The sequence below is a fragment of the Falco biarmicus genome, chromosome 9 (assembly GCF_023638135.1).
Source record: "Falco biarmicus isolate bFalBia1 chromosome 9, bFalBia1.pri, whole genome shotgun sequence".
Lineage (NCBI taxonomy): Eukaryota > Metazoa > Chordata > Aves > Falconiformes > Falconidae > Falco > Falco biarmicus.
In genome coordinates this window covers 13680317-13701296 of record NC_079296.1, presented here as the reverse complement: position 1 = coordinate 13701296, position 20980 = coordinate 13680317, and the positions used below count along the sequence as shown (strand labels likewise).

Below are 20980 nucleotides of genomic sequence, written 5' to 3'. Positions count from 1 at the left end.
TAACCAATGTGCAGACTACTGTACAATCTCGTAGTCCTGAACAGGTAGTCTGAACACTGGGCAGACGGAGTGGAGCCTCTGCGATCTGCTCTCCGGTTATCAGCAGCTCATTAGTCCTTTCCCCTCCCTGCTTTTGGGATGGGGCTTTGGGGGCAGAGATGGGGTGAAAGGAAGTCCAAGTCCTGATTGAAAAAGCATCCTCTTCTGGCAGCTGGGAAGAAGAAATGTTGCTGCCTGCATGTTTCCAATTTGGAGCAAGCTTCCGAGCTCCTTCCTTTTCCAGTGCCGGTGTCAAGCTGGTACCTGGTTTCCACCTGGGGTATGCTGCACCTTTTTAGAAAGAGGAAAAAAAATTAATTACTGCTGTTTGAGGAGGAAATGCTGTGAAGTGTTGGCTGTCACCCAGGTGTGCAGAACTTGTTGCTTCATTCAGCTCCTCTTCTTCCCTGTGGAGATGTGTGGGCGGATTCCCAGGCCCCAGGCACCCTCATCTCCTTCTGTCCTGTAGATCAGCCCTTTGCCTGGGGTCCGGAGCAAAGCTCAAACAGGACCAGCCTTTGCTTCCAAGTCCTCAAAAGGGTCCTTTGACCCGCCTTGGCCAGTTGCCTTTGCAGCTCACCTCTGGCTACTGCAGGAGCAATCCACATCCCCTCTTTTTCTCCCCCCTACAATGTCTGGCATTGCTGAGTCTCCCTCCCTCTTCTGGCTTTTGCTCCCTCCCTTCTTGCTTCCCTTCTGTCCTTCTGCCTCAATTGACGTGGCAGTGCAGCTAACCAGACCGGAGGAGGAGCTTGCTGGCTGCTGGGGGGGGCAGGAAGCGAGCCGGCCGCGGGTGGGGGTGCGGGGGGGAAAGGAGGGCTCCCTGCCCCGCTTGGAAACTTAGGAATGCTGTCGCTCTCTGTGGCGCTTGGCTCCCACGTAACGATTCCAGATGTTAGCCCTAGCCGTGTGGTTTGCTCGCTCTCTCCCTGGTGCTGCAGGGATAAAGAGGGCTCTGTGTGTGCGCGTCTGCCTTCCAGGATCCCCCTCTCTTGTGTGCATGCTGGTGGATGGCTAAGATTTGTGGCCAAAAATGTGAACACCCAGAACTCCCACTTCAGCTCTAACCGTGCGCTGGGGAAGGGTAACCCAGCCCTCTCCTCCTCCCGGAGGTGTGCAATGCTTTGCATGTGTGTTGCACTTTACCTCATCAAAGCAAGTCCAATACTGGGGACTGTCCGTCCCTGCCCTGGCACAGGGACAGGAGTAGGAAGAAATGCCTGCTTGTCCTTTGCAAAGGCTGGTGGACATCACTGTGACCTTAGAGAGGTCACGGCAGTGGAGTTTTGGCCACTGTAACCTCTCTTAAGATACTCAGTTTCCAGCTGTGCTTTCTTGTATACTCTCTGATGGGTTCCTAGGATTGCATTTAGCTGTATGTTTAAATCTGCATGTTATTTCAGCTGCTGCAAATAAAAACCTTTATTTTTGTGCAGGTGAGTTGATTGCCATGGCTGTGCTGATTAAGCCGACAGTAATGGTTGTGATCAATCACGTGAGTCCAGGCCTAGTGTCTACAGAGCTTTTGAACTAAATCAGCTTAAAATCTTAGGGTGTGTGTCTAAGTTAAACCAACGCAGCCTTCTGATGTAAACAAGCCATTACAGCTGCTTTGCAGCTTGGAGCAGTGATCAGTGTCTGGTAAACTACACTTTTTTGAGGGTAAAAGTTAAGTGATGCAGGTGGGCTTGAGATGTATGTAGGTTGTGGGATGACTAGGGCTTGCTGGAAGAATCGTAGGTCAGAAATTCAGCTCTTCTAAATGTGCATTTTCTTTGCAAAGGCAAGAAGCAGAAAGTGGTTGGTAACGTCTTGGTTGGAGGTTGGGGGGAGCCTGTTCACTTAAAATGCCCTGCTAACTTGCTTTCAAATACTCCAGATTGTTTTTCAGAGGCTTCTTAATAATCTTGTAATGTGCATGTATTCCTACAGTCTGTTAATTATCAATTATGATGTTAATGTGTTTCCATTTCAATAGAGTTTTATTACAGGAGCTCCCAAAATGCTGCATATGTGTTTTATACAAATGATTTGACTGAAACCTCAGTCATCTCAGGGGCAGGTTTGTTTACCCATAGTGCTTTACCTCTTACAAGAAGGAAAGGAGATGTAAGAGGTTTAAGCAAGACGAATTTCTCCTAATTTCACACGGCCACCAGTTAAAACAATGGCGATGCTCTTCCCCCCATACCCACAGACCCTTGTCTCTGTGCAAAAGGAGGGGTTTGTCATAACAGCTACAGAGAAACCTTTAATTAGTTTATTTGGGCTCCAAATGCAAACTGAGTTCTAATAACTCTACTAATTACTTTCTTGTACTGTGAGTGCCAATTTCCAACCTTAGGGGAGCCCACACATGCATCTGTCAGCTTCATTTCACATGTATCTGAGAGTAGGAAAATTCAGCTTGCTGTTGAGGCAGTCCGGTTGAATGGAGGAAATGCTTTGAGCCAGGCTGCCTTGCTTGTAGGTTATTCTTGTAGGTTATTACCTACAGGATAGCAACAAATTATTCAGGTGATAGTGCGAACCATTGTTGTCTCTGGTCAAAACCAATCTCTAGAATCTAGTAGTTATAAGGAGTCGGGTAGCCACATTAAGGATGTTGCAACATGAGGCTGCAGTTGTGGTATCCCTTTTTTTCCTCCAGCTGTTGTACTCCACAACCCACAATTGGAATGGCTAATGGATCCTGGTCCTTTTCCTGGCAATGTGTATTTTCTTTCTTTGGTAGATGCAAAGTACAGAGCCATATGGCTGTATCTGCACTGTGCTGGGGGTGGGGGACTAATCCTCTGGCACTTATCCTGCCTCTGCAAGCAGCTTGCAGCCATCTCTCTCTGCAGTTCTCCATGCGAGTAGTGTGACTCCGGTTGGGAGCAAGAGCCCTGACTAGGGGTAGCTAGCCCCGCGCCTACAGCATTCCCTAGCCAGCACTGAGCATCCATGTTCTGTTTTGTACAGCCAGTCTGAGTGCTTCTGCCACTTCACCACCTCTCCTTGGCCGCGTGGCTCTACAGGTTAACTCGCAGCCAACGTGCGCATTTTATATAACATACACTCTGCTGCTGAGAGCTTTGCCTGGTTATTTTTTTTATTTCTTCTCATAGGCAGGGGGAGATATCTTATGAGCCACACAAGCCTCTTGGGATCAGACTTAGGGCTTTGAATATAGTATTTCACAAACTACTTTCCCATTTTGATGTGTGCTGGCTCTTCCTTCTCTTTCCTCCTCCACTCCAAGTTTGGAAAGCGAGAGAGAGAGAGAAGCCCCTTTCCCCTCTTGGCCAGGATGCTGTTCAGCCATAGCACATACTGCCAGATTGCTAACATATGGGCAGAGGGCTCAGCCAAAGTTTTGAGAGGCTCAGCCCTTGGCAGCTCGTTCCACACTTTCCTGTCTCTACATTCAGGAAATGAAGTCAGAGTGTTGATATAAAACAGGCTGGGCTGAAAATTGAGAAGCTGGAGAGACTGAAGTGGGGGACTGGGAGAGGGGGGAGCTGTGGGGAGCTGATGAGCAGCAGCGTGCATTGCCCCACAGCATACATGGCATGGGGGCTTCTTGCCTTGTGCCAGTGTCCTCAGTTTGCTCTTGCTACCTTAGAGGACTGCTATTTTATCTGGTGTACAGATACGTGACTTGTCTGGTGTATGGAAAGATCAGCATGCGGAGATCGTGTTGTCTTGATCATGCAGCAGCATTTATGCAAGAGCTTGGAAGAGGTGAAGGTTGAAACTCTGGCAAAGAGCGTGTATTTCCGTATCTGGGACGTGGGATTCCCTTACCTTTTGACTTCTTTTTTTCCCCCTGAAGAATGACTCCATTGCTAGGTTTCTATGCAATGATGTGCAGAGTGATTTTTCTCAGACACCTTCAACATCAGCTATTTTTTTTTACTAGCCCAGAGACTGTGGGGTGGATGCAGGGAGTTGCAGTTAAGTGAGTCTGCAGTGGGGATGGTCTGTCTTGCCTAGGGACTTAGCAGTTGGTGTACTTCACTTCTAGGTTGCTGGTTCAACCTAAACCAGCATAATAACCCAAAGTAATAGAAAGCTGGAAGCTGTTTGTGGCTTACAGAACCTGAAGTGGTCTGTCAGGCTCTGAGACCAGTACCTGGCTGACAGATGTCCCGTCACAAAAATGCTTGCCCACTTCTAATCTAGCCTGATCAACAGTATTAAAAAATGCAGGGAAATTTGCTTGGAAGAACTTTCCTGCTTTCATAGCCTGGCATCTTTGAGAGAGAATGGAGAGTCTGGTAGCTACCCAAGTGATCTCCTTTATTTTCTGGATGCTGCCATTCTTGTTGCATAAATTTTGTAATGGAATGGTATAGTTCGATCCTTAGGCTCTGTCTGAACTGTGTAGTGTCTGATATCCTTAGAAAACTCAGATCAATTTAACTAAAACTTAAGAGGGTGTTGGGCTGGACTTGCCATCCCCTGGGAGTTTGAGGTCAGCAGCTTTGTCATCCTTATCTGCTGCTCTGCCCTGCTTCTGTTTTCTAGCTAGCTCTTCAGGGTCTCTGCTCACTGACCATCTTTGTTTTCCATTCTTCTTTCCCCTGAGAGCAATCACGTTTTGTTGTTTCCAGCCAAGAAGGGTCTACAAACACACGAGATCCTCACAAGGGGGACAGTCACACGGGCATGCTTGTGCACAAAAGTGTGCTCCGTTTCTACGTCAGTCTTGGGTTAGCTGCGTTTTGCCTTTTGGAGACCAGTGTGATGGCTCCCTCTCTTGTTGTGTTGGGGTATGATACCCAGCTGGAGCAGGATGTTCACATGGAAACCTTAACCCAAAGTCACTTCTGTTAATTTGCTGTAGATCCAGATTTGCGACTAAGCAGGGAGAATAATTTTTATATTTACATTCAGAAACTAAGATCGGGTTTGTTAAATGATGGTACCTAGGATCAAAAATGTTGAGGTTTTTTTGGATGCCTTGTTCTGTGTTTAGCTGGAGATATCTCTTAGGAGCCAGACTGGAGGGTTGTAGGTGCAGTTACTCTGAAAAAATAGGTCCCTTAAAACTCTCTGAGTCTGGTCACTGAGATTTCAGATTCTGGGTTTTAACATTCACCAAGCAATATTAACGTTCGCTAAGCAAGTGGTGCCCATATTGCTTGAGCTTCTAATAATTTGGAGCGTGAGGTTTGTCATTAACGGGCATAGTTACTTGATTTTTTTTCAACACGGGGGGCGTTCAGGTAACCTTACAGTAACCTGTACTATTGTAGCCAGACCTGCTCTTTGATCCTTTGATGCATAGTTATTATTGGTAATATGAATTAAAACTTTAAAAGGGTTCGCAGTAACCAATAGACTGTAGGGCAGTAATAAGATAAAGTGAGAAAGACAGCTTTTCTGAAAAGGTGAATTTAAGTTGATATAGTCCATAATTTCTGTGTCAAACCAGCTTCTCTATCACGTGCCTGGCTTTTCTTGAACCTGGATATAGGCTTGCAGTGGTTAAAAGTGAAACGAAGTGGGGCTGTGAGGGCTGTTCGCCCCTTCCCTGACCAGCAGCAGTGTTTCCCCTCATTAATGCTGTCCTGAGGGCAGAGGTATAAGGAGCAGAGTGATGAAGAGTGTGTTGAAACACACTCAAGCAGACCTGCTCTGGATGTCAAGTGGCTGGTGAGGGTCTTGGTGCTGACTGACCACTTGCTGGGAAGAGTGATGACCCTGATGTTGATCACAAGCTGGGGAGCTGCGGCAGTGCCACGCTGCTGCCTGCTCCTGGAGGAGTTGGTGGGGCAGGGTTGTTGGGCCAGGGTTGTTGGGCCATGTTTGTTGGAGCAGTGAGTGACTTCTTGCCAACCCCCTTTTCAGGAGAAGGAGAAGAAGTATATGTTACCAGTGGATAACCTGAAACTGCGAGATGTTGAGAAGGGGTTCATGTCCAGCAAGCACATCTTTGCTCTCTTCAACACTGAACAGAGGTATGCTCACATCTAAATGTGCCAAGCTCTTGAAGCTGGGGACAGAATTCATGTAATACTAGATAGCAGGGAATAAAGGTGAGCATGTTGGGATAGCTGTCCCAGAAAGATGTATGCATCCTTTACGGATAGCAATTCTTGGAGGAGACAAGAGACTTTGTAAAAGAAGTCTGACTTGATTCCTTCTGGTATTACAGATGTGCACCATCTTCTTGCTTCACCAGTGCATGGCCTGCAGCATGACCTTAGCCTTCAGCTGCTTGTGGTTACCTGGGTCTGGCTGTGGCTGGGTATACAATTATAATCAATGTTCTTAGCGAGTGAGTAGGGAAAGCCATAGGAAATGGGGGACCCAGCCTGGCTGGAGAAGTCCAGCAGCAAGCAGAATTGAAAAGGGAACCTTTCAGGTGCTGTTGAAAACACACAACTGATTTGGGGGCAGTCAAACTTGCTCATGAAAAAGAAATCATTTCCTTTTCCTTCTGCAAGGTCGTCATGAGGATACTAGCAAAGGACTAAGTGTCTCTGCCTTAAGACGACAGGAAGATTCCTGGTCACTGACATCTTTGTCAAATATGGGCAAATCCCTGATTTGCAATACAGAAGAACAAAATGTTTGTCTTTCTCTCAGGAATGTCTACAAGGACTACCGGCAGCTGGAGCTGGCCTGTGAGACCCAGGAGGAGGTAGATAGCTGGAAGGCTTCCTTCCTTCGTGCAGGAGTCTACCCAGAGCGTGTTGGGGTAAGTTATAGACAAATAACGGGATCAGAAGGAACACAGCATGCATGTATCTTAAGAAGGATAGCTGTATCCTCTTGTGTTAAAAATAAGTCTGTGGAGGTTTTGTCTCTTTCCTGAGCTGAGGACATTTTGCAACAAAAATTTAAATCCTTGATAATATGTCCTGGTTTTTCCTTTAAGGAAGCTTGGGGTGAAGTTAACTGGCAGTTTCAAAGCAGAGATAAATAAAGTAGGCAGACAGCCTTGATAAACCCTCTAGCTCTCTTCTTTTGTGGGCATTAAATTCCCAGTATAAGGGGAATGTTTAGCTACCTGACTACTAAATAGCATGGGTCTACTGAGCAAAGACACTGTTCCTTTTCAGTAATGCTTACTGTACGGCCTTGTTCGGAGCTTCCTGGCTTAGTAGTTGTTCTCCCATTCCCTCACCCAAATTAGGAAGGGATGTTATTTGAATTTTTCTTTTACTTGGTGGACACCTTAATATGCTGGTTTAGCAAGACCTCTTATCTCTTTCCTTAGCCTTGTCCCACAACACTTGCTGTCAGCATTATGCTCTGCTTTAAAAGTATGTTTTAGAGAATTTTGGTACACGTTCCTGTACCAAGCCTTCCTGTTCCCCTCTGAAGAGGAGGCTGCTATAAATAGTTTTCCCATCAGAGAAATTATTATAGCTTATCTGTTTGTATTTGTTGCTTCTGATAGACTTCTCCCATTCATCTTTCCTGTTACACGTGAAGATTGTGGGTTTTGCCTTAAAGCATTTCCTGACAAACTGATGTGATATTAAAAAAAAGAGGATTAGGGGCTGGACCTTGTGACATCAAACTGGCTTTGAACCAGACTGGGCCTCTTAAACGTGTACTTGTTAAGGACACATGCCACCTGTTGGTGTGCAAATGGAGTGGTTTGACATAGGAACACTGACCTCTAGGCTGGCTGTCTCAAAACCCTGTGTAATGAATAACAAGCAGCTGTCATAGGTAAGTACATTTCCCTTTAATGCTAACAGTCCGATTTCCTTTGCAGAGCGTCCTATTTTGATTTTCAGCTTAGCTAAACAATTTGCTTGTTCCTTTCCAGTGCAACGTAGGTATTTATATATTTTTAGTGGGATCGGTCTTTTTGCTTGTTCAGTGCTATTATGGGATCTTCTCCCAATTCTGAGACAAACTAAAAATCTTCTTTTATTTTTTTAATCCCTTTTTGTTTTAATTTTTTCCATGTATGCTCAAACTGGCCTGCCAGGACAAGGACAAAGTAAGTCTGACCCTCTCTGCCTGTGTTGCCCCCTGGGGCTCTCACCAGATAGTTCTCTCTTGTTTTTTCCTTTTGTCACAGAGGCATTTGCTGCTTCTCCCTCTTTGTACCTTCTGTTGGATTGCTACTGTTTGTTTCTGTTCTTGGTTTGAATTTTCCTTTTTTCTTTTTATTTCTCCCTTTTTGTATGACTTCTGATTCTTGGTGCAAAATTATTTTTGGGATTTTTGACCCTCACTTTTTTAAGTTGTCCTGTTTGATGTCCACTTCCTTTACTTTGTTTCTCACTGAAACATTACATTCTTCATTATGTAAGATCTTTCCGGGAAAAGCTCAAATTAACAAAAGAATTTGCCCTTTCTCACATGTTCTTGTTCCCAAAACAAGATAAGCAATTTCCTACACTGCTGCAAGTCCTTCAGACTGGGATGGTTTAAAATAAAGATATTTTTTTCTTTCTCTATAAAATCAAGTTGTGTTGGAGTTGTTTTTGTTGTTTGTGGTTTTTTTTAAGAAGTATCCAGAAAGACAGCAGTGTTGCATGCTTTGCTGCTTTGAAATTGATCCCAAATGGATGAGCCTTGTCAGTTGCTTTCTGCCAAACAGCACAGCCCAGGTTTTCCCTTACAGAAAGGCAGAGAAAGCATTTCAGGCAGACAGGAAGAGATTTGTCTGCTTGGTGTGAAAGAAAAGATTATTAATGACTTTATGATGCAGGATTTGCAGCTGAAGTGATCAGGAAGGTTTTCTAGATTATTCCATCTACTTTCAGTCTGACAGAGGTGCGTGCGTACTTAACCACTCTGTATCTGTTTCCTCGTTTGTATAATGAGGATGAAGATGCAGTGTGTCAGAGAGTCTGTGAGGCTTAATTTTTGGTTAATGAGTCTCATGTCCAAACTGAATCTGGGCATGGAAAACCCAGCTCGCATGAAAAACTTTTCAGGAAGCTATAAACATTAAAAGTAAAAATACAGCTTTGAGTATTCACTAGAGCATATAACCTGTGAACGTTGGTCAAGAGTCCTGTTGCCTTTCATCTCTGTACAATAACTTCCTACTGAGAGAGCAGCTTTGTTGTTAAAGCTCCTCAGCTCCGAGCTGGAGATGTCTGTACAAGCTGAGCTACACATTGACAATCACAGCTCAAAATGTAAGCTTAAGGAAGTTGGTATTCATTGCATGTGCTTCCTGTGTGTTCCCTTTTCTTCTTTTAGCCCTCTCATGAAAAGCTAATTTTATGTTACTTTTAAAGAACCAATCTGTTTCTCCTTTTCTCTGCAGGCCAGTGAAGCAGAGGAGAATGGATCAGACAGTTTCATGCACTCCATGGACCCTCAGCTGGAGAGACAAGTGGAAACGATCAGGAACCTGGTGGATTCCTATATGGCAATTGTCAACAAAACCATCAGAGACCTCATGCCGAAGACAATCATGCACCTCATGATAAACAATGTACTTATCTCTCTAGTCAGTGGAGTGGGGGAGACACAGAAGGGGAAAAATAGGAAGGGAAAGAATGAAGAAAACCTGAAAGTGGCTTGGAAGGAGGGAGAGGTGGGAACAGAATGGAGTGCTTCAAGGAAGACAGTGCAAAGTGATTCCTTCTTTGTGCTCCTTTACAGACCAAGGACTTCATCCATTCGGAGTTGCTGGCAAACCTGTACTCCTGTGGTGACCAAAACACGCTGATGGAGGAATCAGCAGAGCAGGCTCAGCGACGCGATGAAATGCTGCGCATGTACCATGCCCTGAAAGAGGCCCTCAACATCATCGGGGACATCAACACCAGCACTATCAGCACCCCCATGCCCCCACCGGTGGACGACTCTTGGCTGCAGGTGCAGAGCGTACCATCTGGACGCAGGTACCAGAGGCTCAGGGGGAGAGCCCCACAGACCTGCCTGATGCCTCTTCAGTGGCTAGCTGGGGCCTCCGACTGAGACAGGGAGTCCTCCTCTTCCCCTCCTCTCCCTGTGGACGGAGAGTTCTGGGTACTTACATTGGGAGGCTCCTAGGCTTTGAAAGTGGTGTAGGGCTACTACGTCTTTATGGTGGATGCGAAGGCTTCTAAACCCTTAGGTTAGGTGGTGCCTGAAGTACCCCTGAAGGCAACCTGAAGCCTGGCGTGGCCCTTGAAAGCCAAAGGGTGGTGTGTAAAATGACATGAAACCAAAGGAGCGCTGAAGGCAGCCTTTGGGGACCTGATGATGACAAAGGGATCTCAGGCCAATTGCTGCAGTTGAATTTTCTTCATTTGTTTGTCAGGTCTCCTACGTCCAGCCCCACGCCACAGAGGAGAGCTCCAGCTGTTCCACCCGCCAGACCTGGGTCTCGAGGTCCAGCTCCTGGGCCACCTCCTGCTGGTGGGTCCACGCTGGGTGGTGCCCCCCCCGTGCCCTCCAGGCCAGGTGCCTCTCCTGATCCCTTTGGGCCCCCGCCTCAGGTTCCTTCTCGGCCTAATCGTGCTCCTCCTGGGGTTCCCAGGTAAGTCCCGAAATGTTGCTCCACGCAGGTGGGATATGTCCAGGTTTTGAGTAGCAGCCCTGACAGCGCTTAGCCTGCCTGGGCCATGGAAGGAGAATGGAGCGCGTGGTATGGGTACAGTCTTCAGAGACTTGAATGGAGTCCATAGGCAGGAGCATTGTTGTCCATTGAGATTTCATTGCATGGATGAGGCAGCGTCAAGGCAGCTCTTGGGAAGAGAGAGGCAGCCTCTTCGCTGCACAGACCTCTGTGTAAAGGATGGGGGAAGAGGACCTTGTACCCAAGGGCTTTATTAAAGCAGTCATACCAACACCCCTGCTCACAAGTAGGAGGTGGTCACTAGAAGAATCACAGGGCTGGAGTGACAGTTCCCCTCTGTGTAGGGCTCCCCAAAGTCTGAAGTTGCCTCTTTTCTTCTGGCCCGGAGTTCTTCAAGGTGAGTTAGAGACACCTTCATCTAAGCTGTTCAGTTGCTTTTTTGCTAGAAAATATTGCAACGTCACTGCAGGGAAAAGGATAGTTTTTTGGGGGGGCATTTCTGTTGCTTCTGTAATCAACTTGAACATTTTCCAGTCTAGAGGGTCCAAATCACACAGCTTTGCTTTCCATTTAGGAAACTTAATTCCTTTCCTGTGCAGTCGCTTCAAACACACTTCAGCAGAGTAGTAAGGGATTACCCCCTGTGCAGCTAGGCACGTGTTCCTGAAAGAACTTAGGAAGTGGTCTGGAACCGGGAATGCTTTTATGTTGAGTACTCGGCCTCCTGTGAGAAAGAGAAGGTAATTAGCACAGTGAAGAATGAACATAACCAGAAACTCCCCAGTGACAAGCCAGAGGGAACACACTTTCCTTGTGGAAAATACCTCCTTTCCAGTGGGTGCTGGTGGGACCTGTCTGAAAGCATTGCCATTTTCTGAGGAAAGGCCCAGCCTGTCAGTGGGTGATGACGGTACATGGCAGAAGAGGCTCAGCTCCCTGCTGTGATAGTGCCCCAGCTCATACTTGGCGCTGCCTGTTTGGGGGGGAGGTGTTCTCTGCCAGGCTGTATCTAGCCCAGAGGTGGGTGAGTCTGAGGAGATTCTAGACCAGTTTCTGACTCTGGTGCGTGCAAATGGTTTGACTTTCTTGGTGCCTCTGCCCCAGTCCTCCCTATGCACCTTGATGCAGCTCCCACAGTAGCTTGTCCACACATGTTTCGGTGTTGCCCCAGGGACTGTGGTCCTGCTGGTGGCACCTACGGATGTCAGCATGCTTCTCCTGTGTATTTCAGCCCTTGCTTCTTGTGACCCTGCTTTTCTGTATGATGTTACTTTGTAGTTTTGTTTTTAGTATACTTTTGCTGCTTTCTGTTTCCATCTTTCTTCTTTCACTCAGTTTCATTTCTTCACTCATGAAAATATTCAATATACCTGATCATCACGGTAGGATTCCCCCAAAGGGCTGAAATGAATTGGTCTCTTCTGAAGAAATCCGTCATAGCCTGTCTTGGTGGCTTTCCTGCCTTTTGCATGAGGTAGAAGGGTTTAGGGTAAGGTAGGGAACAGCACTGGAGCAGAGGAAGAGATTGTTTCATGCTTAACAGACCAATCCCTTGTTTTAGAAGGAGAGGTGGTAGGTTGGATTGCATGCTACTGACTGCCCAGACCTGGAATTGAGAATGTAGTTCCAGAAGGTGTGAAGTGATGCTCATTCTCTGATCCCCCTCTCTGATTCTTCCAGTTGTTCATAGACTCCTCTGGATCCTGACATCAGCTTGTCATTTGAGTTCACTGATGAACGGAGAATTTCCAATAAGGGACTCTTTCTCTTCCTCTCCTGTATATAGAACAAGAATGTTCCCTGCTAGCACTTGGACTTGGGCCCTTCTGCCATGGGTGAATGAATGCCATCTCCATTGTTGCTTTTTTTAATACTTTTTAAATTCTTTTCCCTTGCTTACCAGGCTACACTAGTGTGTGTGTGTGTGAGGAGCAAAGCTCTTGTATATGGCATGAGTGGGCTTTGCTGTAGGAGTTGTTGTTATGTAGTGAACTGGAAGTGCATGGTGGTGGCTGGATGTAGTTTGCATGTGTATGCACACTGATTCCCGTGTAGAGGTTTGGCAGGTTGTGTGCCTCCAGTTGTGTGAGCATCTGATTTTATGAATGATGAACTTAAACAAATGTCACTCTATTTCTTTCTCATAAACATAATTATATAGACACACGTTTTCATGCATAAAGACCACACAGTCCATTTTCTTGCACAGGAAAGTATTCCTGCATATAATTAAGGACACTTAAAACAAGGCTTGCCATCCTGCCTCTGTACTTAGCATTTATTCAGTCTACTATGGAAGTCTGTACTGCCAAATACAGATCTTTGGGAGCTGAAAGACAGAAACAGTATAAGGTCCTGTCTGTGTGCAGTGAAGGACTGCACTTGGACTGTGTGCCTATTGGAGCTATGCAGAAGGATTAGCTCTAAGAAAGCTGTGAAGATGCTCCTCTAGGTATTTGGGCTCTTCAGTTAAAAAGAGTTTGATAGAAACCGTAGGTGAAAGAGCTTAGGCAAGCTTAAAGGAAAAGTAAGAAAGTTTAGGTGAGAATGACTTAACCACTGGAAAAATGAGTTGAAGGTGTTAGTGGGTTCTCCGTTGTTTGGTACATGTAAGGAAAAAGATGCAAACGATCAGTATCACTGTACGCATAACATTGCATGGCTTTGTAACTTGAATTATTGAGGAGTTTGGAGTAGCCGATCACATGATTTGTGACCTTCAAGATACAAGCCTTCACCTGCTGCTTCCCATTTTGGGTAGTGCTCAGGACTGCATGTTACCTCCCTCTTTCCTGAGCGTTTATTTGAACTCTAGCATTTAATATGGTCAGAAGATAGGAATGCTTAGTGAGAGGCAAGTCAAGCCACCAGTAGCCAGCTGGTGGGGGTATACTGCTGGTTTGGCAGGTATGGACATCAGCCTGGATGTGTGAGTGGACTGGGTGGGCGAGTGAGCACCAGCCAGTAGGTGTGTGCACAGACAGATAGGTTTCAGCACACTCCTGGGCACATGCAAAGACGAGGCTGATTGTGTGTATGCGGTCCTGCGTGGCACGGTGCAGTCCCAACCAGCAGTGCACGCTCGTGCCGTGTTCTGGAGGGGGATGTGCGAATGTGTGGCTCTGCAAGTGCATGTGTCTCTGTTCCACCTTCTTGACAGTCTGTGTGGCCTCTGCCTTGAACTGTCTGAACTGCCATGTTGATTTCATGTTGTCTTTCAGAATCACTATCAGTGACCCCTGAGGACTGGCAGCCACGGTACGTTCTGCGCTCTCCCTGCAATGCATGAGTCAGTGTGTCCCCATCCTCCATTACTTTGCTCTGCAGCTCACCTCTGCTGCCTAGTTCTTGTATCAGTAATAGAGTCCCTTGTCCAACGAACCACCTCTGCCAGGATCTCATAAAGGGAGGAGTCTTGAACAGAAAAACTGGCTGATCAGAGACAGAGCAGCTGCTTGAGCTGCAGGAGCTGGGGAAGCCTCCGTACCTGACTTCTCTGCTTCTAGATAGAGGAGGTGGGATGGGGGAATGAGCTCTGGAAACAAGGCCTAGACTGTCTGTGTCTTTCATTTGGCTTATATCCACACTGACTGGGAGATCGGCTGAACGAACTCCATTTTTATTTGGTTTGTCAGCTGTTAGGATCAAGAGGGAGACGTGGGGAGCTGTTAGTTCAGACTCCTCTTCTTACATTCTAATGTCCGGCTGGAGAAGTACTCCCATCCTCCTTGGTGCTCGTGGAAGGCAGGAGGAGTTTGGGTCATTAATACCAGGACTTCCATATCTGAGTGCAGGGTAACTCTGACCTTGAATGTTCCCCGTTATCCTTGTGTCCCATTGTCACAGTTAGAAGCCAACTCCCTTTGCTTGTTCTCCACTTGACCCTTTACCTTCTAGGTTACTCTTTTGCCTCCATTCAAACTGCCTTCTCTCCTCTGCCTCCTGCCCCTGTGAGAGGAAGTGTTTAGTGATCCATCCCCCCAGCACTCTGCCCCGAGCTCCTGCCTGTTTCCCTTTCCTATCCCTCCCTGCAGTTTGCAGCATTGTACTTGTTCAGTGATGTAGCAGGGTACTGGGGCAGGCTCATGTGTGCTGCGCTGGCCCAGTGACTCTTCCTTGTCCTGTTAATGCTGAGACTGGGGGTGTAGAGAGGGAGATGGAGGAAATTCTCCTGAGTCTTTTTCCTGGGAGTCTCCAGCCCTTACTGACAAACAGGTAGAGAGGGCAGAACAGGGCACGTGTAGGGATTTTGGGCCCCTTCTCCCTTTCTCTGTGCATGTTTCTTGAAGTGAAAAGTCTGAGAGGAGTGGAAGCAGCAGCAGCTCCTGTGGATTCTCTGGCTGCTGGTTGCAGCAGAGAACTGGGCTTGGGTAGCGTGTGCTGAAGTCCTCTCAACAGGAATAGCAAGCCCTGTTCCAGGGCAGGGCGGCTCACAGCTAACCCCCATCGTGCAGCAGACGGTGTCTGTTACTGCTGCGTGTAACTGCAGTTAGAGCTGAGAGGTGCCACATCACATCAAACCAATGCAGTGATTGACATCATCTTTGAGGATGTCATCTGTCAGCCCTCCTCGCTGATGACGTACTGCAGAGGTGTTGGAGCAATCAGCAGTTTCCTCCAATACTCCGCCTACTGCAGACATCCCTGACAGCCCTAGAAACATGCATCTTGGTGAACAACCTCAGCAAAGAGGCTTGCTGTTGTCTGTACCTTGTTCTGGGACTCGCTGTTTTGGGGTGTTCTGTTCTTGATCTGGCATAAAGAGCACCAAGGAAATTAAAAACCCAAAACACCACTATAAAACAAAGAACTTTAAAAAAAAAAAAAATTCCCCCGCAAAACCTTTTGCAGTCCAAGGCAATAAATGTAATGTACCATCTCTGTTAGGTCCTTAGCAGAACTCGATTAACCCATTGTTTTCCTAGATACGATTAGCTCGGTGTTCTTTCTTGGTATGGCTTGAAAGACCAATGTCAAAGGACATGATAGTCACCATAACTGGTCTTCTCAGGCTCCTGCCAGGACTCGGGTCTTACTTCCCACGTACTGGAGGCTGCCACAGACTTCCCCATGAGCAAAACTTTGTTCCCTCTTGTTCTGACTGAGGAAAATGACTTTTCAGTGATATAAAAGGGTTTGGCTAGCAGTGTAGTGAGACAGACTGAAGTAACATTTCAAGAGTGAATGCTGCATGTCTGAGAGACCTCTCTGTCCCTTTTTCTGCTAGGAAACAGTTTTCAGCCTTTTATAACTTCACCAGGCAGATGCTGCAAGTGTCTCCAGAAAACCTGTAACTTTAAAAAGTGACAGCTCCTCCCCCTGAAATGCCCTGAGTGCTGAGAGAAGTGTCTGCAAAAATGAATCACAGTACACTACAAAAAAGCAGCCCATCTACCTGCAAATTATTTGTGCTCTTTTCAGTCCTATTTATTCTGGTAGGGTCAATTGTTGTCTCTTGCCAGAACACGTCACACAGTCCAGTGACTTCAAGCATCCTTTTCGCGTAAAGCTGTGGAGGCTGTTAGAACAAACTGTCCAAACTCCTGAAATGCAAAAAGTCCTTCAAGCTTCTCAAAAAATGCCTTCTAACACATGTGACACTACAACAGCATCTCACTAAAGGTTGAGCTGAAGTTTTGTGAGGCTTTAATTCAAGTGCTATTGCTGTTCTGGTAACAGTAGTAGCCTTTGAATGGTTGGTATTGCATTTACACTGTGAGCAACCTTCAGAGATGATGCACAGACCCTGTGTGTCGTGATGCTGAGGGTCACAGATTGCCCAGTTGTAACATCTCATGGTGAGATTTGCTTCTGGGAGACTGTATTATTTTGGCATCCTTCCAAGGTGCTTGTAACTTGCAGGTTAGCTCAGTCCCATCACTGTACAGGAGCAGTAACTTGATGGGCATGCTGACAGGGGGGTCTTGTGGTCCCTATTGACGCTTTCAGTCAAGAATAGAAATGTTTTACTGTCTGAAGCTTATATATCGCTTCCCAAGGCAAACAATGAGTGGTCGTAATTGTTTTGGGATCTGGGGCTCAATAGCTACGGAGCAATAAATTCTGCTGAGGTCTAACACACAGGACTGTAGAGTTGCCTTGGCTCATTTACTAAGATGAGGGAGCTTGCCATAATTTATAGGAGTGCAGCTCCTCTGGTACCAGCATGCCGATAGACTTGCAGCCAGTGCAAAACAGGACGTCCTTATCTCGGGAGATTGCACTGGTGCAAATACCCTCCTCTGCTCCCTCTTCCTTTCTTCCTGCTTCCCTCAGCCCGTGTTAGGGGAAGGTCTTCATTTCTCTCAGCCAGGTGATTGTAATCTAAATTAAAGCTTGTCAGTGTGGAATTATTCAGGCATTAATTCTGTGACACCTGGTTCTGCATTGTCAGTGCAAATGCTTCCCCTCTATTTGGTCTGCATCCTGTTGGGTTTGCTCTTTGCTTTTCAGGCAGTTCGGACTGTAAAACTACTCTGGCTCAGTACTGGACAATTTAATTATCATAATGATGCTGTTTAGGCTGCAGACACTGCAGGGAGCATGCTTTAAAGGAAAAACATAATTGGACTCACTGACTTACAGAACAATTTATTTGTAGATTTCATAAAGCCTGTAGTCTGAGTCTGAAGTGATCTTTCAAGTAATGAGTTGAGAGAGAGACAGCAAGGGTGTGTATTTTCTGGGGTTTTGTTTTTCCCCAGTCCCTTACAGAAAGGAGACTCCAGAGCACTTAAGAGTTTGCCATCTGTGTGAGTTAACTTGTTGCCCAGTTACCTAGCTAAAGTGCCAGTAAAAGGGCTGGAGCAGAGTGGGGTAGCGATAGCCAGAGCTCCTTTTATTGAAGTAGAAGCTGCATTTGCTGAGCACCAGAACTAGAGAACCAGAAGCAGCAAGCTTGCCCCTAATGTCAGAGATCAGTGTCATTGGAATAGGCAACCTCAGGCTTGCATTAGCCTCGAGGGCGGGGGAAGAAGGTGCTCCTCCAAACCATCCAAGAACCTCTGACAGCAGCGCGTCTCAGAGGACCCCATCCATGCTGTGTGACTGTCATGTGCTTGATACAGGAGCTCACTGTTGTCCGTGCTTCTCAACTCTCGTTCCAGAGCCAGTGCATTCACTGGCAATAAATCTCCGCACTTCCAAATTTCAGAGGGAACACAAAACTGGCTGTGCAGCAGATTGCTTTACTGGTGATCCATGCTGTGCAGGAAGGCCAGTGTGAGGCGTGAGTAAGCGTGTAAGTCTCCTTCGTGGAGTTGCAGGCTGGTAGTTTGTGCCTCATGTTTTATTTTCTCGCTGGCTCAGGCGAGGTGGAGAAGCACGTGTGATTGTGACTGCGATTGCTGTGCTAACCACAGTGTGTGTTCTCTTGTTTTTGTTTCCTGCTTTTTCACAGCAGAAGGGGCCCCGCCTCACCTACTCGACCTACCATAATCCGACCGGCTGAACCGTCCCTCTTAGATTTATAACTCGAGGCTGTAGACAGCTGGCGACGAATGCCGTGCTGGCGGCTTCCCCATTGCACCCTCCCTTCCACAGCCACAGTCACTCCTCTCATCCATCCCACACCTCTGCCTCCCACCACCCCCTCCTGGTGTGTCGTAAAACACTAGCCTAGTGATCGAGCTCTTCGTCTTCACTCGTGCGTCCTGTATTGCTTTGTGAGCGTAGAGTAGCCTTCATTCAGTGGCATGGATCCCTGAAGTACACAGGCTCCTTGGAGAGATCAGCCGCAGGGACATCCTTAAGTCCAAGCAGTGGCTGTCCGTCCAGTAATTCCATCCGCCTGGTCTAGCCTGGATAAGTGTCCTGCCTGCATCAGTTAGCTGTAGCACCTGGGACTGATCTGTAGCTATTTTCTTTTCTTGTAGCTAAGGCGACAAAAGTGTAACTTAGAAGAAAAATCCCGTCAAAACATGTGACACCGTTAGAAACAGATTCAATGTCCTGTGTATTAGTTTGACTTCTAAGGTGCAAAAATTCATGTTGGGAGCAGTGCAATCAACCTCTTACCGAAGTGAGGCAGGGAGATCAAGAAAGGGGGAGAACTCAGTGGATCGGTCTAGTCCTGCCAGAGCGAAGTCTGAGATAGCACGCACAGCTCAGCGGGCAGGGAGCACGCGGACCTGCTCATGCTCTGCTCCTAGAAGAGCTGGGGAGATCCTGCTGGTGACACACTGGCTCCTGCCAGCGGCTGTCTGGCATCACCACTTTTGGCTGACTTGTCTGAACCCAGCAGGGAGAGGGGAATAGATGCGTGGCTCCCCCTTTGCAAATGGACAGCCGCATTTTTTCTGGGAGTTGGCTGGGTAATCTTTTGAAAATTCTGCTTTGAGTAAGCACATCTCTCAGTGTTTTTTTGGGTACTGTGGTGACTTCTTCCGTAGCCTTTTTCTTCTTGCATGCATACAGTACGTGTTTGGGGAAACTTGTAACCATTGTTGATCACAACTCATCTTCTGAAGGTTTGGGGTTTACTTTTCATGCTATATGTATTAAAAAAAGACTTGAGAATCAAGAATATATCAACCCCGTACATCTCAGATGTCATGTCTCTACCAGAGCTAAATGAGCCACCCGTGTTGCAGGCTTTCAGCCAGGCCTGTTTCAGGTTTAAGTTACCTTATTTCAGTGCTTAGTGCTCTTAATTGCTGTGGTGGATCCTCTGTTGTTCTGATGCCAGTTCCCTTCTGCATTGTAACTGTTGTTTTACTACTTTTCCTCCTCTTCCTTCCCTTCCCCTGTTCCCTGTTTCTTTGTTTTCTTGTCTTTAAACTCCAGCCGGCCGGGTAAGGCCAGTCCCTCCCGCCCGGAGAGCCCCAAACCACCATTTGACATGTAGGCCTGCTCCCTCTGAGACTCTTTGCCTGCCTCTTAGCTGTTCTGTCCTGGAATGGTCTGACTCGAATCTCACATGGCTTGTTTTGTTTGTGTTTTGTGACATACACATATCAGATGTAATTGTAGTGAAACTGGGTTTGGTTTTGGTTTTTTTTCTTTTTCTTCCCAGATGCTTAAAGGAGTTAAGTATATTGTAGTAATGATAAACATATATTTACTGTTATAAATATCTATAAATATATATATATAAGATGAAAAATCTATATATGTCCAGGTGTTTAAAGCCATTTGTGCTTCCTTGTGGATTTTAGGAAATACACACACATGCAAAAAGTTAACCAAATCCCGATGTTGAGTTTTTGAGCTGATTGTTAAATTCTCTGCTGTGTGCAGTTGGGTTGTTGTATTACCCCAGACTTGTGGGTGAACTGTCTCAGTGCTGGTAGTAGCTGTGATGCAGTTTGTGATCTACCTGTCACTCTTGTTTATTGGATGAAATAAATGATCATTTCTGTATAACAAAGGTCTCCATGACTAGAATAAAACCATCGCTCTTTCTCTTGCTCTTTCTCTGTGTGATTTTCAAACTGTGTTTGCTTATAACTTAAATCTTTTCATCCCATGTATTATGCAAGTGGGTGCTGTCACAGATAGGGAAGGTGGACCAGACCTGCTGCAGCAGAGCGAAACTGCTCGTCAGATGCAGAACTTGACTCCCTGTCTCTGTGGTAAAGAAAAATGCATGGAGGTGCCTCAGTGACTGGACATATGGCAGGTGTGAGTTTTGCACACAACTGCTTGGTTCTTCAAAAGGTATTTTTGCCTGTGAGCTGTTTGCAGAGCACAGCAGGCCCCTGTTCAGGGTAGGTTTTTTTGTCAAGTGGTGTCTTTTGGGGCTGTAGCTGAAGTACAGCCCAACCACAGTCTAGTATACTCAGCCAGCTCCTGCCTGGCCCTTGCTTTGGGCTGAGGTGGGATTTCTCCCCTGGTATAAACCAGGTAAACCTCTGAATTCAGTCTGAGTAAAGGTGGGTCAGCAAAACACTCCTGAAGGGAACAGGGTGAAAAACGGGTCTGGGTGTGAAATGCTGCCCACAAGAACCATCGTGGGCTCATCAGCAGTCTGTCTACAGGAAAACATTCATGAAAGCTAAGTGAGAAGGGTATCCTGTGCCAGGGCAGGTTGTCTTAAAAAAAAAAAAAAATAAAATTCTTCTCTTTTTTTCCTGATGAAATTTCAGTGTGATCTGTGTTGAAGAAATAAATGTAGTCCATGCCCACCTGAATGAGTTTATTTGGAAAGCGAATTTGTGACAGGATTGTCACCTCTGCAACAGACTGCAGACCACCTTCACTCCTCTCATCTCCTTTGCAGTACTAGAGTAGAACATCCAATCAATATTTATTCCATTTACAATAACACTCTGTATTAAATCACAGCCCTGCCCCCGTTAGCTATGATACAGATTTACAAGTAGCCTGAGCAGGCATCAACACTGCAAAAGGCTTAGTCTTTCTTCAAGGAACACAGAGCATTTACACAGGTACAGTATGTACACAGACATGTGCAGCCAGCAGCCTGTGGCACTGGCTGTCACCCCACTGGTGGTGTGCTAATGA

The 20980-nt window shown here is 46.5% G+C and overlaps 1 protein-coding gene across 18 annotated transcripts in view; it reads left to right on the top strand.

The window, feature by feature from the left end:
- Nucleotides 1-19922, top strand: part of DNM1 (dynamin 1) — a 68713-nt gene extending 48791 nt beyond the window's left edge. For 4 of the 18 annotated variants that reach the window (XM_056350883.1, XM_056350877.1, XM_056350880.1 and 1 more), the window contains 7 exons: nt 5878-5987; nt 6619-6730; nt 7979-7990; nt 9275-9445; nt 9616-9857; nt 10259-10477; nt 17916-19922. In XM_056350883.1, the coding sequence (XP_056206858.1) occupies nt 5878-5987; nt 6619-6730; nt 7979-7990; nt 9275-9445; nt 9616-9857; nt 10259-10477; nt 17916-17988 (939 nt within the window). In that variant the 3' untranslated portion in view covers nt 17989-19922. Of the gene's footprint in view, nt 1-5877; nt 5988-6618; nt 6731-7978; nt 7991-9274; nt 9446-9615; nt 9858-10258; nt 10478-13737; nt 13775-17915 lie in introns of all 18 variants that reach the window. The other 14 variants (XM_056350887.1, XM_056350886.1, XM_056350882.1 and 11 more) reach the window with 11 other exon arrangements.
- The last annotated feature ends 1058 nt before the right edge of the window (nt 19923-20980 follow it).